This window comes from Schistocerca serialis, chromosome 4, assembly GCF_023864345.2.
Source record: "Schistocerca serialis cubense isolate TAMUIC-IGC-003099 chromosome 4, iqSchSeri2.2, whole genome shotgun sequence".
Taxonomy (NCBI): Eukaryota; Metazoa; Arthropoda; class Insecta; order Orthoptera; family Acrididae; genus Schistocerca; species Schistocerca serialis.
Window position 1 is genome coordinate 602,606,266 of NC_064641.1, and position 17,149 is coordinate 602,623,414.

Genomic DNA, 17,149 nt, shown 5'->3' on the forward strand with positions numbered 1-17,149 from the left:
CAGTCAGTGTTGCTGATATGCAGGGGCTTGCCGACGTTTGTCACTTGTTGGTGTATATTAGTTTACCATAGGTGGCTATGCCCTAGCTAGTAATGTCTTTGGCCGCTTGTGCTTCCACCTGTAGTTGTGATTGTAGTTTCCGAGTGAGGATGAAAGGATTGTTCGAATGTCTCGAGTTCCTGTATAGTCGTGTGTCGTGTTTTTTGAATATTTGAATACTTATTTGAGGGTTTCAAGGCGGTATTCTTGGTGAAGATCCACGGTGCTTGTGGAGCGTAGAGCGTGACTAATGATTCGTAGCACTCTGTTCTGTATGATCAGGCGGCGCAGTCGTGTAGGAACTGCATATCCCTAGACGGGAGCTGCGTACGTCATCAGAGAGGTCTAATCAGTGTCATGTGTATGGACCTCCACACCCTCCTATTCAGTGTCCTTTCCCTTTTGAGCATTGGGTACAGCTGTTTAAGCCTCGCGTGGGCTCTGTTGGCAACATACTCGATATGGTCCTCCCAAATAAGTTTCCGGTCCAGCCAGACACCTAGGTATCTGACTTTCTCTCGGAAACGTATTGGGCGTGTATGTAGTGTTATCTGTCTACTGTGTTGATGGCTCTGAGCACTATGGGACTTAACATCTATGGTCATCAGTCCCCTAGAACTTAGAACTACTTAAACCTAACTAACCTAAGGACATCACACAACACCCAGTCATCACGAGGCAGAGAAATACTATGTTGATGTTTGCGCAGTAGTTTCGGTCCGCGTGTAAACAGTATTGCTTCGCACTTGTCGACCTTTACTTTAATACGCCATCGCTCCAACCGAGGTTCGGCTGTTCAGAGTGCTGTGTGTATTCGTGAATTAATGTTGGACGGTTCCAGTCTTGCGCAAGGATGGCTGTGTCTTCCGCGTAGATGGCTAACGTCTTGTTTTGTGTTGCTGGGAAGTCGTTAATGTACAGGTTGAACAAGATGGGCTCTAGGATGCTTCCTTGGGGTACTCCAGCTTGGATACCATGTTGTGTTGATTGTTTGTCCTGCACGTTAGTGTTGAAACACCTGTTCGTGAGTTATGACTGTATTAGACGTACGAGTCCGTCCGGGAAACTAGATAGTTTAATTTATTCGTAATTGCGACTCCTGGGATTTAGATGAATTGACGGCTTTTGGATTTGTGTGAGTATCCTGTAACCGAAATTTAACGGATTTCTTTTAGTACTCATGCGGATGACACGATACTTTTCTTTGCTTAAAGTCAACTGCCATTTTTCGTATCATACAAATATCGTGACTAAGTCATTTTGCAGTTGGTTTTGATCTGACAATAACTTTGCTATACGGTAAATACAACATCATCTGCAAACAATCTAAGAGGGCTGCTCAGATTATCTCCTTAATCGTTTATGTAGAATAGGACAGCAGAAGGCCTATAACACTACCATGGGGAACGTCAGATCTCCCCTCTGTTTTACTCGATGACTTTCCGTCAACAACTACGAACTGTAACCCTCTGACAGAAAATCACGAATCCAGTCGCACAACTGAGACGATATTCCACAGGCACGCAATTTGATTACAAGTCTCTTTGAGGATCGATGCTAAATCCTTCTGGAAATCTATAAATATAGAATACAGAATCCCCTGCCGGCAGCAGTCATTACTTCGTGCAAATGAAGCGCTAGTTGTCTTTTAAAAGAACCATTTTTTCTGAATCTGTGATGACTATGTGTCAACAGACCGTTTCTTCGAGGTAATTCATAATGTTCAGCACAGTATACGTTCGAAAAACCTACTGGAAATCGATGTTAGCGATATGGGTCTGTAAGTAATCGGACTACTCCTATTTCCTTTTTTTGGGTTCAAATGGCTCTCAGCACTATGGGACTTAACATCTGAGGTCATCAGTTCCCTAGAACTTAGAACTACTTAAACTTAATGACATCACACACATCCATGCCCGAGGCAGGATTCGAATCTGCGACCGTAGCGGTCGCGCGGTACCAGACCGAAGCGCCTAGAACCGATCGGCCACAACGACCGGCTCTTTTTTGGGTACTGGTGTGACTTGTGCAAGTTTTCAGCATCTGTGGTCGAAAGGGCGGGGGGGGGGGGGGGGAGGCTTGTACATGATTGATAAGTATGGAGCTACTGATCAGTATACTCTGAAAGAAACTTAATTGGCATACAATTCCTTTATTAAATGATGTGAACTGCTTCGCTACACCTAGGATATCTACTTGTAAGTTACGCGTCTCAGCAGGTGTTCCTCATTGGAGTTCTGCAATATTTACTTCGTCTTCTTTGGTGAATTTCGGAAAAAGGGTGTTTAGTAACTCTGCTTTAGTAGCACTGTCATCGGTAATATTAGCATTGTATCACGAAGTGAAGATATTGATTCTGTCTGCCGCTGGTGTATTACACGTAAGACGAGCATCTCTTTGTATTTTCCGTAATTGTTCGAGGTATGGTTTCGTTGCGGAAGCTGCCAAGAGCATCAAGCACTGGTGTCCGTGCTAAGTTTTGAGCTCCAGCAAAACATCATCCATCTCAAAGATTTTGCATTCTTTTTTTGTTGTTTCTGCAACTGTGCTGTTTTGTGTACCACGGGGTGAGCGGTACCATATTTCATTGATTTATTTGGTATAAATCTCTCAATTAGCGCTGATACTATTTCTTAGAATGCAAGCCACATCTTGTCTACACTTACATAGTCCGGAAGGAGTGGAGGCTGTCTCTTAGTAAAGCGTCAACGGAATTTTTATGTGCTTCTGTAAATAGTTGTAGTGTGCTACAGGCGAATAATGGGCAATTGGAGACAGTAACGAGCAAAATCACCAGTAGGAGCAGCAAGATGGCATTTTGTTACCTGCCTTTCGCCACTATGTTTAGAGACGTGGGAACTGAGGAAGCTTTGTGCTGTTGGACCATAAGATGGCTTCTACTGGGGAAATTCTCTAACGAGTGGGGGTCAACGTAATATAATAAAGTAACTATCTGTGCTAGGGTTTACTAAGGTTGCAATCAACAGACTATACACGTCAAAACCCTATGAAGTTAGCTACGAGTGCAGAACACTATAGACTTGTGAGATGGACATTTCTGTTAGCAATGTCTAATGGAATCCCAAAAAGGAAAAATGTTTGGACAATACATCACACAGCAGTACTGGAAGATCACAATGACTTGGAAAGAACTGTACAGTTCCAGGAGGCTCGTGTAATCACACGGTTACCTTCATTTACTTTCAAGAGAAAGTTACGTAATTTCAGAAGAAGTGTGGAATAGTGGATTGAAATTGTGAAGTAGCCTGTAAAAATAAATCGTATCTACAGATACAGGTTCCCTTTCTCTTTGCTACCAGAGCGACATACAGAACGACAGCGCTTTCTAAGCTGCCCACCACGTACCTGCAGTAAACAGTAGATAAGTACTCTTTGTACACAGCGTTGTCTAGGCCGGTAGAGCACTGTATCTGCGTGGCGAGGTCGCGTGAGGAGTTCTGATCTGTCATTACACGATTTTCGGCTTCACTCGAGTGCCGGCTCTTTCACGCGCCGTCATGGGGGCGAGCACTCGGCAAGAGCAAACCTCAGGTTCGATAGCCACCTCAAAACGCTGCGCGAGGTGTAGCAGTGGGTATTGTGTTGTTTTGTATTGTATGTTAACCTGGGGCCTAGAAACGACGGAGAGGCTCCGTCCCCGCCGCAGCCGCAGTGGTCCACAACCCCACGACGACTACCGCAGTCCAATTCACCCCACACAGAACCACTCTTTCAGGGTTATTGTGCGGTTCGGCCGCAGGTGGACCCGCCCCCCTTTCCCCCCAGGGAACGGCTCACACCAGACGAGTGTAGCCCCTATGTTTGCGTGGTAGAGTAATGGTGGTGTTCGCGTACGTGGAGAACTTGTTTGCACAGCAATTCCGACATAGTGTAGCTGGGGCGGAATAAGGGGAACCAGCCCACATTCGCCGAGGCAGGTGGAAAACCACCTAAAACCATCCACAGACTGGCCGGCTCACCGGACCTCGACACAAGTCCGCCGGGTGGATTCGTGCCGGGGACCAGGCGCTCTTCCCCAATGGGGAAAGCCGTGCGTTAGACCGCACGGGTAACTGGGCGGGCGTAGCAGTGGGTAAAGAAAGCGTTTTGCACCTCTACGGTCTGCATCCCATACACAAGCAGGCACACATGCTTGAAGTCTGTTTAGCCACACATGCCGAGCACGTGACCGCGAAATTTATTCACTCTCCCTCGCACGCGCACCGCAGCCGAGTGAAGACAACACGGATCATCCACTTCCCTGCTGCGCTCTATTGGCTGCCACAAGCCACTGTAGGAGAAAAACACTATGTTCCTGTATTGGCTTGCCCCTCATTAGGCTATACCATGGCTGGAATCGCCTAATGAGGAACAAGCCAGTACATAATAAAAATTACTGTTTTGAAATGAATTAAAACCATTGAAGAGAAGTCAATGGATAAACATAAAATCAGTTTAGATGCAATGAGGAAATGATATCAGTGCAACCGCCCAGCTGTGCCGAACCTGCGACATAACGAATATATCAGGCGAGAACGTCTATTAGTAGTGTTCAGAAACCAAAGAGTGGAAACATGCGTGACAGTGCGTTTCAATCAAGTCAGGAAGCATGCTCACATAGCGTAATGGTTATGATGGACATCTCACTACAAGCAGGAAAATTACTAGCCGAAGCCCTGGTATCATACAATATTCATTTGTCACGACATATTTGAAAGCTACTGTCGATGAAACATTACAATGAGGTGACAAAGTCATGGAATAGCGATATGCACATGTAGATAGCGGCAGCATCTACTACACAAGGTGTAAAAGGGCAGTGCTTGGCGGAGCTGTCATTTGTTCTCAGGGGATCCAAGTGCAAAGGTTTCCGATGTGTTATGGGCGCACGACGGGAACTAACAGAGTTTGAACGTGGAATGGTAATTGGAACTAGACGCATGGGATATTCCATTTCGGAAGAGCGTGCTGAGAATACCAAATTTCAGATGTTACCTCTCACCACGGACAACGCAGTGGCCAAAGGCTTCTACTTAGAGTCGTCGATGGTAATGGAGGAGCAACACTGCGTGAAATAGCCACAGAAGTCAATGTGGGACATGTGACGAACGTATCCTTTAGAACAGTGCCGTTGGCGTTAATGGCTATGGCAGCAGACGACCGACGCAAGTAGCTTTACTAGGACCACGGTATCGCCTGCAGCGCCTCTTCTGGGTTCGTGACATCAGTTGGACTCTAGACGACTGGAAAACCGTGGCCTGGTCAGATGAGTCCCGATTTCTCTTGGTAATAGCTGATGATAGGATTCGAGTGTGGCACACAGCCCACGAGAGCCGTGGACCCAAGGCACTGTGCAAGATGGTGGTGCCTGTGTACTGGTATGGGCTGTGTTTTCATGGAATGGACTAAGTCCTCTAGTTACGTTTGGCACCTGTAGCCATTCATAGACTTGATGTTCCCTAACAACAACGGAATTTTTATGCATTACAGTGTACCAAATCACTAGGCCACAATTGTTCGCGATTCGTTTGAACGACATTCTGGACAATTCGAGTGAATATCACAGATCACCCGACATGAGTGCCAAAAACAAATATGGGACATAATAGAGAGGTCAGTTCGTGCACAGAATCCTGCACTGGCATCACTTTCGCAATTATGGGCGGCTATAGAGGGAGTGTGGCTGAATATAGTATTTCTGTAGGGAACTTCCAACGACTTCTTGTGTTCATGCCTCTTCGGATTGCTGCACTACACTCGGCAAAAGGAGGTCCAACACGATTTTTGGAGGTATCCCATGACTTTTGTCACTCAGTGTATAGTACCTGCTTCTAAAATCCTTTCATCCGTCTAAATAAACCCAGCCCGCATGCCTGTCTGTCATGGGTACAGGTGAGCTTGGGTGGGCAAACGGGCTGACGGGCGGGCAGTGTTGCGTCCGGGCTGTAGAGTATGCGATCGTACTCCACTGGCCGAGTACATGCGGGCAATTGGCGCTTGGGCAAAACGCGGGCTATCAGGACAGCCTGGCAGGTACCCTGCACTACCTGTGCTTGCCTACGAGTGTGATGAGGGGCAGGCAGGGGCGTCCTTGCCCCATTGGGTAGCGTTGGATAAGCCTAAAGTAAAGAATTCACTGACGTTTGTAGCGGCTCGCCTATTTTGTTTCTTCGTTGATTGTCCTCGGTGTCGACGTCCTGCGTTGCTATGCTGGCTGAAAAGTGAGATTTGTAATTCCGACACTGACTACTGTAAATAATGTAGCCGACAGGTGCACAGTTGCGTTTCACAGTACTTTAATTTCACAGTTCGCAACCCCCCAATAATACACAGTTATTTGGCCAGTGCACTATTGTTTATCTTTCGATAAGCCTCATTAATAGGTTGCAGGCAAACCTCCACATACTGCTACAATAATTTACTATTGAACATCTACGAGCAGTAAAAACCTAACCACAAAGTTCATATTTTTTGTTTAAATCACGAAATTAACATATATGATTACATAACCAATACTTTTGACAAAACTGTTAATTACTTTGGAATTAATTAAGGGCTGGCTTTGCTAACACGTTTTCAAATAGAGCCAAATAGAACCTTTAAGAATACTATTAGTTGTTCCTCCAAATGTTTATAATTAGTACAGAATTTATATTTGTTTATACATCAACAATAGAATTTAAGCTACGAAGCAATTACTGATTTCGGCGTATAATAAAAGGTACTAACTAGGAATAGTCAAAATAAATTAGAAAATCAATTACATACCTAAAACTAAGCACAAAATTAGCTCTGGCGTCATGTTCTTTACAACTGAGGGCCAACCTTTCTCTTTTATGGGAATGCAGATTACATTCACGTATGTTAATGATAATTAGTTCAAAATGAAAATAATTGAATTTAAGGAGGCAGATGGCAAAACAAGAGGGAAAATAAAATTATCCCAGCTTGCTTCGCCACACGCTCTGGAGAAACTGACATTGCACTGTGCAAGACTGACCCAGTAGAAAATAGACCATTCTGATGGAGACCACTTGCAACAGCAGTCAAACCGTCGCTGTTGAAACAAAATAAGGACGTGGTGAGAAACATGGAAAAGTTTTAAGTTGACAATGGACGCAGAAGCCTATGCTCTCAGAAGGACACATAAGTCTAAAAGTGTTCTGTAAGATTTTCGTATTTGTCCTATAGATATTGGTGTAGACCTCCATCTGAAGTCTGGTTTGATGCAGCTCTCGACAACTTTCTGTTATGTGAAGTTTTCTTCATCTCTGCATCACAGATATAACCTGCATTCATTTGAACCTGCTTCTGCAAGCCTTGATCTCCCTCAGCGATTTTACTTGCTACAGTTTCCACCCAAATTGACCAACCCTTGATACCGCAGGAGGCGTCCAATCAATCGATCCCTTCCCTTATTCAAGTTGTATAGTAAATTTCTTTTTCACCAATTGGATTGCACATCCTTATTAGTTATCTGATATACTCATCTACTCTTCAGCATTCTTTTGTAGCCCCACATTTAAAAAGATTCTATTCTCTTCTTGCCTGGACTATTCATCGTACACGTTTCACTTCTATATAAGGCTGTAACCATGACAAACATTTTCAGAAAAGACTTGCTAACACTTCAATTTGCACTACGTATTAACAAATTTCTATTTTTTAGAAACGCTTTTTTTGCTGTTTTCGGTCTCCATTTTATATCCCCTCTACTTCGATCATCATCAGATACTTTGCTGCATAAGCAGCGCCAGTTTTAGCGTCTTACGTAAATCTTTGAACGTCACATGAGTTAATTATACTGAAGTACATTACCCCTGTTTAGTCGATGTTCATCTTATAACATCTTAACTAGACACTTTCCATTTGAACTGCTGTTCCAGGTCCTTTACCATATGAAAAAGAATTGCAATATTACCGGCAGTCCTTAGAATTTTTATTTCTTCTCCCTGAATTTTAATCCTCTTTCCAGATTTGTGCATGGTTTCCTTTAGCTCTTGTCGAACGTGCCAATCGAATAACATGGAGTGTACGCTACAACTCCATATTACTCGTTGTTGAAGTACTGCTTCCACTTCATATCCTTTGAGTCTTAGGGTATCGCCCTGAATCAAAAGAGCCACATTTACATTGCTGGTCATGAAAATTGCGACACCATAATGCGGAATGCAACAGACGTCAAATTGGCAAAGTATAGTACACACGTGGATATGAAAATGATTGATACTTCAGCTCAATTCGATAAAAAGTAACGCCATCTATATTCCGTGTATAGGGAAAGATAATACAGCAGGTTTCTCATTCTGAAATATAATTTGAATTTTGGTTGTTTGTAAGAAGTTCGTTTTACTCCTCGTGTAAGACAGAGAGCCTTCTATGAAGACGTGTCTAGATACGACGGCTTCAGGACCGTGGTGTATCAAGGCTGTTGCGTCGTTACGACACATTGCTGCTCATGTGAGTGGAGATCCTACTTCTGCCATGCAAATATTGAATCGAAGGGTTAAGGAGGGCCATACAGAACGCCAACAAGATGGAACTGCCTCACAGTACTAGCGCTCTGGGGGACAGACATATTGTTAGGTGGAAAGTGTAAGACCTTATAGGCACGTCACGTACATAGAGCTGTTTGTTTTTGCAGCAAGACAAATGTCCGTATTCGCAGTGCTGCGATGTCTGGATCACTACCGACTGTCAGGACGGTGACCATTGTTGTGGCATCCCTCCACCCAGCAGTAAAGAGAGGCGCACCTGCTGTGGTGGATCCCACGACAACAGGACAACATTCGACACATGAGCGAGACCACGTTGCCTTTTCAAACTAGTTCCGGATTTGCATACAGAATCACGATGGCCCTACCCGTTTCTGAAGCCTCCGAGGAGAACGAACTTTGCCAGACTTAATTCGTCATCATCATACGGGTCCAGCACTTGGTGTAAGGGTACAACTGCATATGCAACACGATCACCTCTGGTTGGCATACCCGATAATTTAGACTGCAGCTGTTATATTTCTGAAACGTTGAGGCTGGTGACTGTGCCTTGTCTTCGAGGTGTCCGTGAGGTTGCCTTTCAAGAAAATGACGGTAGACCGCTTGTTGCCGGTGCTGTCCTGACCAACCTCGGATGAAGAGGATGTTCGAATGTTGAAATGGCCAGCACGTTCTCCTGATCTTTCACTTACTGAAAATATCTGGTCGTGGGTTACTGAGCGGCAGGCACGCCACCATTCCCCAGACACTGTACTTGATGAGTTCTGCACTTACATCTTCATTTAAATTCATATACTCCGGGTCACCCACCTGACGGTGTGTGGCAGAGGGTAGTCTGTGTCACTTCCCCCCTTTCTTCTTCTAATAGTGTATGGTCCGTGGGAAGACCGATTGCTGGCAAACCTCCGCGTGAGCTCAAATCTCTCTCATTTCACCTTGATGATCTTTTCGTGGGATATATATAAGGGAAGCAAAATATTGGTTGGCTCTTCTTGGAGTTTATACTCTCGAAATTTTAAGAGAAAACCACACAGTGACGCAGAACGCCTCCCTTGTAGCGTTTGCCATTAGAATTGGCAGAGCATCTCCGTGACACTATCGCGCTTACTGAATGAACCGATAAAGAATCGTGCTGCTCTTCTGTGGGCCTTCTCATTTTCTCGACCGTCTTACTGGAACAGTGGCAGTCGCAAGTATTGCTGAAGCGAGGGCAATACTTCAAATTGGATATACAGCGTACCTGTGTTAGTCAGTGAAGCTCAGTTCGACTCAGTGCTGAGCCGAGCAGAGCCACTGCTGCTTCCAGAGGTGGCAGCTGTGTGTACTTAATATCACATCCTGTACACCCGTCAATGAACTAAGAATTTAACCCTGTGTTCTTCCTACTATACTGCTTATGCCCAAACTGTATTACTCAACGGCTAACTCAGGCCACAGTACCAGTTGCAGGTCGCCTATCTAACGCCTTCCAGTGGGAAAAAATTGATATTCAGTATTTCGTTAAGTTTTTGACTCCATATAGAAATTTAAAATGCTGTTGCAGTCTAGTGATTAAGAGGTATAAACTGAGGGGACGAAATTCATGGGACGGCGATATGCACATATACAGATGGCGGCAGTATCGCATACACAAAGTACGAGGGCAGTTCAATAAGTAATGCAACACATTTTTTTTCTCGGCCAATTTTGGTTGAAAAAACCGGAAATTTCTTGTGGGATATTTTCAAACATTCCCGCTTCGTCTCGTATAGTTTCATTGACTTCCGACAGGTGGCAGCGCTGTACAGAGCTGTTAAAATGGCGTCTGTAACGGATGTGCGTTGCAAACAACTGGCAGTGATAGAGTTTCTTTTGGCGGAAAACCAGGGCATCTCAGATATTTATAGGCGCTTGCAGAATGTCTACGGTGATCTGGCAGTGGACAAAAGCACGGTGAGTCGTTGGGCAAAGCGTGTGTCATCATCGCCTCAAGGTCAAGCAAGACTGTCTGATCTCCCGCGTGCGGGCCGGCCGTGCACAGCTGTGACTCCTGCAATGGCGGAGCGTGCGAACACACTCTTTCGAGATGATCGACGGATCACCATCAAACAACTCAGTGCTCAACTTGACATCTCTGTTGGTAGTGCTGTCACAATTGTTCACCAGTTGGGATATTCAAAGGTTTGTTCCCGCTGGGTCCCTCGTTGTCTAACCGAACACCATAAAGAGCAAAGGAGAACCATCTGTGCGGAATTGCTTGCTCGTCATGTGGCTGAGGGTGACAATTTCTTGTCAAAGATTGTTACAGGCGATGAAACATGGGTTCATCACTTCGAACCTGAAACAAAACGGCATCAATGGAGTGGCGCCACACCCACTCCCCTACCAAGAAAAAGTTTAAAGCCATACCCTCAGCCGGTAAAGTGATGGTTACAGTCTTCTGGGACGCTGAAGGGGTTATTCTGTTCGATGTCCTTCCCCATGGTCAAACGATCAACTCTGAAGTGTATTGTGGTACTCTTCAGAAATTGAAGAAACGACTTCAGCGTGTTCGTAGGCACAAAAATCTGAACGAACTTCTCCTTCTTCATGACAACGCAAGACCTCACACAAGTCTTCGCACCCGAGAGGAGCTCACAAAACTTCAGTGGACTGTTCTTCCTCATGCACCCTACAGCCCCGATCTCGCACCGTCGGATTTCCGTATGTTTGGCCCAATGAAGGACGCAATCCGTGGGAGGCACTACGCGGATGATGAAGAAGTTATTGATGCAGTACGACGTTGGCTCCGACATCGACCAGTGGAATGGTACCGTGCAGGCATACAGGCCCTCATTTCAAGGTGGCGTAAGGCCGTAGCATTGAATGGAGATTACGTTGAAAAATAGTGTTGAGTAGCTAAAAGATTGGGGAATAACCTGGTGTATTTCAATGCTGAATAAAACAACCCCTGTTTCAGAAAAAAATGTGTTGCATTACTTATTGAACTGCCCTCGTATAAAATGGTTTGTGCATTGGCGGAGCTGTCATTTGCACTCAGGTGATTCACGTGAAAAGGTTTTCGACGTGATTTTGGCCGCACGACAGGAATTAATAGACTTTCAACCCGGGATGGTAGCTGAAGCTAGACGCCAGGAACATTCCATTTCGGAAATCGTTAGCGAGTTGAATATTCCGAGATGCACAGTGTCAGGAGTGTGCCGAGACTACCAGATTTCAGGTCTACCCCTCACCACGGGCAACCCAGTGGCCGACGGCCTTCCATTTAACAACCGATGGCAGAGGCGTTTGCGTTGTCATTGCTAACAGACTTGCAATACTATATGAAATAACCGCAGAATTCAATGTGGCTCCCCCCGTCGGAGGTTAGAGTCCTCCCTCGGGCATGGGTGTGTCTGTTGACCTTAGCGTAATAAGTTAGATTAAGCAGTGTGTAAGCTTAGGGTTCGATGACTTCAGCAGTTTGGTCCCATAGGAACTTACCACAAATTTCCAATTTCCAAATCAGTGCGGGACGTACGAGGAACGTATCCGTTAGGACAGCGCAGCGATATTTCGTTTAATGGGCTATGACAACAGACAACCGACGCGAATATCTCTGCTAACGTCTGAAGCGTCTGTCCTGGACTCGTGACTATATCGATTGGACGTTAGTCTATTGGAAAGCCGAGGCCTAGTCACGTGAGTCCCTATTTGAGTTGGAAAGAGATGGGGGTAGTGCTCAAGTGCAGGGGTAGTTCTCAAGTGCGGTGCGGACCTCACGAAGCCATGGACCCAAGTCGTCAACAAGGCACTCCAATAAATGTCGTGTGACTACGACCTCCCGTCGGGTAGACCGTTCGCCGGGTGCACGTCTTTCGATGTGACACCACTTCGGCGACTTGCGTGTCAATGGGGATGAAATGATTAGGACAACACAACACCCAATCCCTGAGCGGAGAAAATCTCCAACCCAGCCTGGAATCGAACCCGGGCCCCTAGGATTGACATTCTGTCGCGCTGACCATTCAGCTTCCGGGGGCGGACAACAAGGCACTGTGCAAGTACATGGAATGGACTCGGCTCTCTGGTCCGACTGAACCAATCATTAACTGGAAGTGGTTATGGTCGGCTACTTGAAGACTATTTGCAGCCATTGATGGACTTTATGTTCCCAAGCGACGATGGAATTTTTGTGGATGACAATGCCCCATGTCATCAGGCCAGAATTGTTTGTAATTTGGTTGAAAAGCATTCTGGACAATTCGAGCGAATAATTTGGTCACCCAGATCGCTTGATATGGATCCCATCGAACATTTATTGGGCATAACCGGGAGGTCAGTTCGTGCTCAAAAACTTCCAGCGGCAAGACGTTCCCAATTATGGATGGCTATTTATGGAGCATGGCTAAATGTTTGTGCAGGTGACTTCCATCGGCTTGTTGTGTCCACGCCACGTCGTGTTGCTGCACCACGCCGGGCAAAAGGAGATCCGATGCGATATTAGGTCTTTCATGACTTTTGTCACCTCAGTTTAAACTTACTTTAAAGGTTAAACACAATAGGTCAAGTAATAAAGTGAAAAACCTTGTATATGTCTTGAGACAGCGTAGGCCGGCCGCGGTGGACGAGCGGTTCTAGGCACTTCAGTGTGGAACCGCCCGAATACTACGGTCGCAGGTTCGAATCCTGCCTCGGGCATGGATGTGTGTGTTGTCCTTAGGTTGGTTAGGTTTATGTAGTTCTAAGTTCTAGGGGACTGATTACCTCAGATGCTAAGTCCCATAGTGCTCAGAGCCATTTGAACCATTTTTGAGACAGCGTAACTGACGGCGCGCAAATTATCTAGACTACTTGAAACTGAGAACGCTTAGCGAATTCCAAGAAACTTTACAAATAATTTCAAAACCTTAGGGAAACTACTTATCGCTGACATCGTCCCCGAAAACAATGAACCAAAAATCTATTGATTACTACAATTTCACTGTTCATACAGTAAACCTGCAGCATCGTGCAGTACATTTTAATACACTACTGGCCATTAAAATTGCTACACCACGAAGATGACGTACTACAGACGCGAAATTTAACCGAGAGGAAGAAGATGCTGTGATATGCAAATGATTAGCTTTTCAGAGCATTCACACAAGGTTGGCGGCGGTGGCGACACCTACAATGTGCTGACATGAGGAAAGTTTCGAACAGATTTCTCATACACAAACAGCAGTTGACCGACGTTGCCTGGTGAAACGTTGTTGTGATGCCTCGTGTAAGGAATAGAAAAGCGTTCCATCACGTTTCCGACTTTGGTAAAGATCGGATTGTAGCCCATCACGATTGCGGTTGATCGTATCGCGACATTGCTGCTCGCGTTGGTCGAGATCCAATGACTGTTAGCAGAATATGGAATCTGTGGGTTCAGGAGGGTAATACGGAACGCCGTGATGGATCCCAACGGCCTCGTATCACTAGCAGTCGAGATGATAGGCATCTTATCCGCATGGCTGTAACGGATCGTGTAGTCACGTCTCGATCCCTGAGTCAACAGATGGAGACGTTTGCAAGACAAGAACCATCTGTACGAACAGTTGGACGACGTTTGCAGCAGCATGGACTATCAGCTCGGAGACCATGGCTGCGGTTACCCTTGACGCTGCGTCACAGACAGGAGCGCCTGCGATGGTGTACTCAACGACGAACCTGGGTTCGCGAATGGCAAAACGTCATTTTTTCGGATGAATCCAGGTTCTGTTTACAGCATCATGATGGTCGCATCCGTGTTTGGCGACATTGCGGTGAACTCACATTGGAAGCGTGTATTCGTCATCGCCATACTGGCGTATCATCCGGCGTGATGGTATGGGGTGCCATTGGTTACACGTCTCGGTCACCTCTTGTTCGCATTGACGGCACTTTCAACAGTGGACGTTACATTTCAGATGTATTACGACCCGTGGCTCTACCATTCATTCGATCCCTACGAAACCCTACATTTCAGCACGATAATGCACGAACGCATGTTGCAGGTCCTGTATGGGCCTTTCTGGATACAGAAAATGTTCGACTGCTGACCTGGCCAGCACATTCTCCATATCGCTCATCAATTGAAAACGTCTGGTTAATGGTGGCCGAGCAACTGCCTCGTCACAATACGCCAGTCACTACTCTTGATGAACTGTGGTATCGTGTTGTAGCTGCATGGGCAGCTGTACCTGTACACGCCATACAAACCTTGATTGACTCAATGCCCAGGCGTATCAAGGCCGTTATTACGGCCAGAGGTGGTTGTTCTGGGTACATTTCTCAGGATCTATGCACCCACATTGCGTGAAAATGTAATCAAATGTCAGTTCTAGTATAATATATTTGTCCAATGAATACCCGTTTATCACTGCATTTCTTCTTGGTGTAGCAATTTTAATGGGCAGTAGTGAATATTACTGTTTCTACTACTAACTCTATTCGTGACACTTTTTGGCTCTGAGCACGATGGGACTTAACGTCTGAGGTCATCAGTCCCCTAGAACTTAGAATTACTTAAACCTAACTAACCTAAGGACATCACACACATCCATGCCCGAGGCAGGATTCGAACCTGCGACTGTAGCCGTCACGCGGTTCCAGACTGAAGCGCCTAGAACCGCACAGCCACACCGGCCGGCACACTTTTTGCAGACAATAACTACGTATATCACTGAATGTACCTGTAAAATTATATCACTTCACGAGGCATAGTTTGTGAGATAGGATGCTTTACACGTGGGAGCTCGATTTTGTAAAAAATGGGGGTTGCGGTTTAATGGTAAGTAATATTCCGTTATTTGATGTCCTTCCCCCCATGGCCTCCAGTGTAGGATGACTGACACGTCGCTACTTCGTTGGGGAGGGGGCAGGTAAGGGGCTGGCCACTGGGGGACACAACATAATGGCGTCGCGGCGGCGTCGCGGCCCGTGGCGGCCAGGGAGGGGACTCGAGCCGAGCCGGGCGGAGCGAGGCGAACCCTCCGACAATAGCCGCAGCGGCGGCCAGTAGCCCGCGCGCCGCCCGCCCGCCAGCATGGACTCGTGGGGGACGCTCTCCGTCAACATCGGCGCCACCGCCGACAGCCTGGCGCGCGACGACGGCGGCAGCGTGCGCCGGGCCGCCAAGACGGTACGGCTCGCCGCTCGCCCCCTGCTGCACCCCCCACACCTCACCTCACCGCGGCCCCGCATGACCCCGGGAAAAGCCTCCCTTCCTCACCGGCGCATTGGACGCGCCGCGGCGGAAGCCACGCACAAACCCGTACGGAGCTGCGACTGCCATTACTCACGACCTGACGCCAGCTGGAGCCTCTGTGGCTGACTGGAGCCACCACTACCATCGAGACTGGATCACTCGAGTCAAACGCTCAAGTTGCTGTCTATCACGAAGCTGTGCTTAATACCATCTGTGTAATATCAAGTGACATTTCTGGAACAACCTCTACATCTACATGACTACTCTACAATTCACACTTAAGGGACTTGGCAGAGGGTTCCTCGAGCCATCTTCAGATTATTTCCCAACCATTCCACTCTCTAACAGGGCGTGCCAAAATGGGACTCTTAAATATTTCTGTACAATCTTTCTCTTATTATATTGTGATAATCACTTCTCCATATGTTAATTGGCGACGATAAAATATTTTCATATTCAGAGGAGACAGTTAGTGATTGAAATTTCGCGAAAAGATCTCGCCGCAACGAAAAACGCCTTTGTCCTAATCATTGCCATCTGCAGTCTCTCATCATATCCGTGACACTCTCTCCCCTATTTCGCGATAATACAAAACCAGCTGCCCTTCTTTGAACTTTTCCGATATCTTCTGTCAATCCTTTCTGGTAAAGATCCTATAGAGCACGCCATAACTCTAGCAGAGGATGGCTAAACACAGTGTAGGCAGTCTCTTTAGTGGATTTGTTGCAATTTCTAACTGTTCTGTGAATAAAACACACTCTTTGGTTCACCTTCCCCGCAGCATTAGCTATGTGACTGTTCCAACTTAAGTTGCTCGCAATTGTATTTCCTAGCTATTTAGTCGAATTCACAGCCTTTAAATTTGTGTGCTTCGCCGTGTAATCGAAATTTAACGGATTTCTTCTCGTTCTCATCTGGATGACCTCACATTCTTCCTTACTGAGACACAATTGCCACTTTTCGCACCATTCAGATATCGAGTCTAAGTGATTTTCCGATTGGTTTTGACCTTCTAATGACTTTACTACACGGTAAATGACAGCACCATCTGCAAAGAATCTAAGGGCGCTGGTGAGTTTATCTCCTAAATCGTTTATGTAATATAGAAAGAGCAGAGGGAATGCCGGATATCACTTCCGTTTTACTCGATGATTTTCCGTCAAATTATACGTACTGTGGCCTTTCTGAGAGCAAATCTCGGATCCAATCACACAACTAAAGCAGTAAGGTGTCAAAAGCCTTCTGGAAATCTAGATGTATGGAATCAATCCCCCTGTCGGTAGCATTTATTACTTCACGCGGATAAAGAGCTACTTCTTTGACAAGAATGAGCCGTGCGGGATTAGCCGAACGGTCTGGGGCGCTGCAGTCATGGACTGTGCGGCTGGTTCCGGCGGAGGTTCGAGTGCTCCCTCGGGCAATGGGTGTGTGTGTTTGT

The 17,149-nt window shown here is 46.2% G+C and overlaps 1 protein-coding gene across 2 annotated transcripts in view; it reads left to right on the forward strand.

Annotated features, from left to right (window-relative positions):
- The window catches only part of LOC126475389 (F-box/LRR-repeat protein 2), a 710,612-nt gene that overhangs the window by 346,797 nt on the left and 346,666 nt on the right, over positions 1 to 17,149 (forward strand). Inside the window, exon 1 of one of the 2 annotated variants that reach the window (XM_050103217.1) lies at positions 15,489 to 15,645. The exons of the other annotated variant lie outside the window; for it this stretch is intronic. Coding sequence (XP_049959174.1) covers positions 15,550 to 15,645 — 96 coding nt within the window. The 5' untranslated portion in view covers positions 15,489 to 15,549. Of the gene's footprint in view, positions 1 to 15,488; positions 15,646 to 17,149 lie in introns of those variants that run through there. 2 annotated transcript variants of the gene reach the window in all.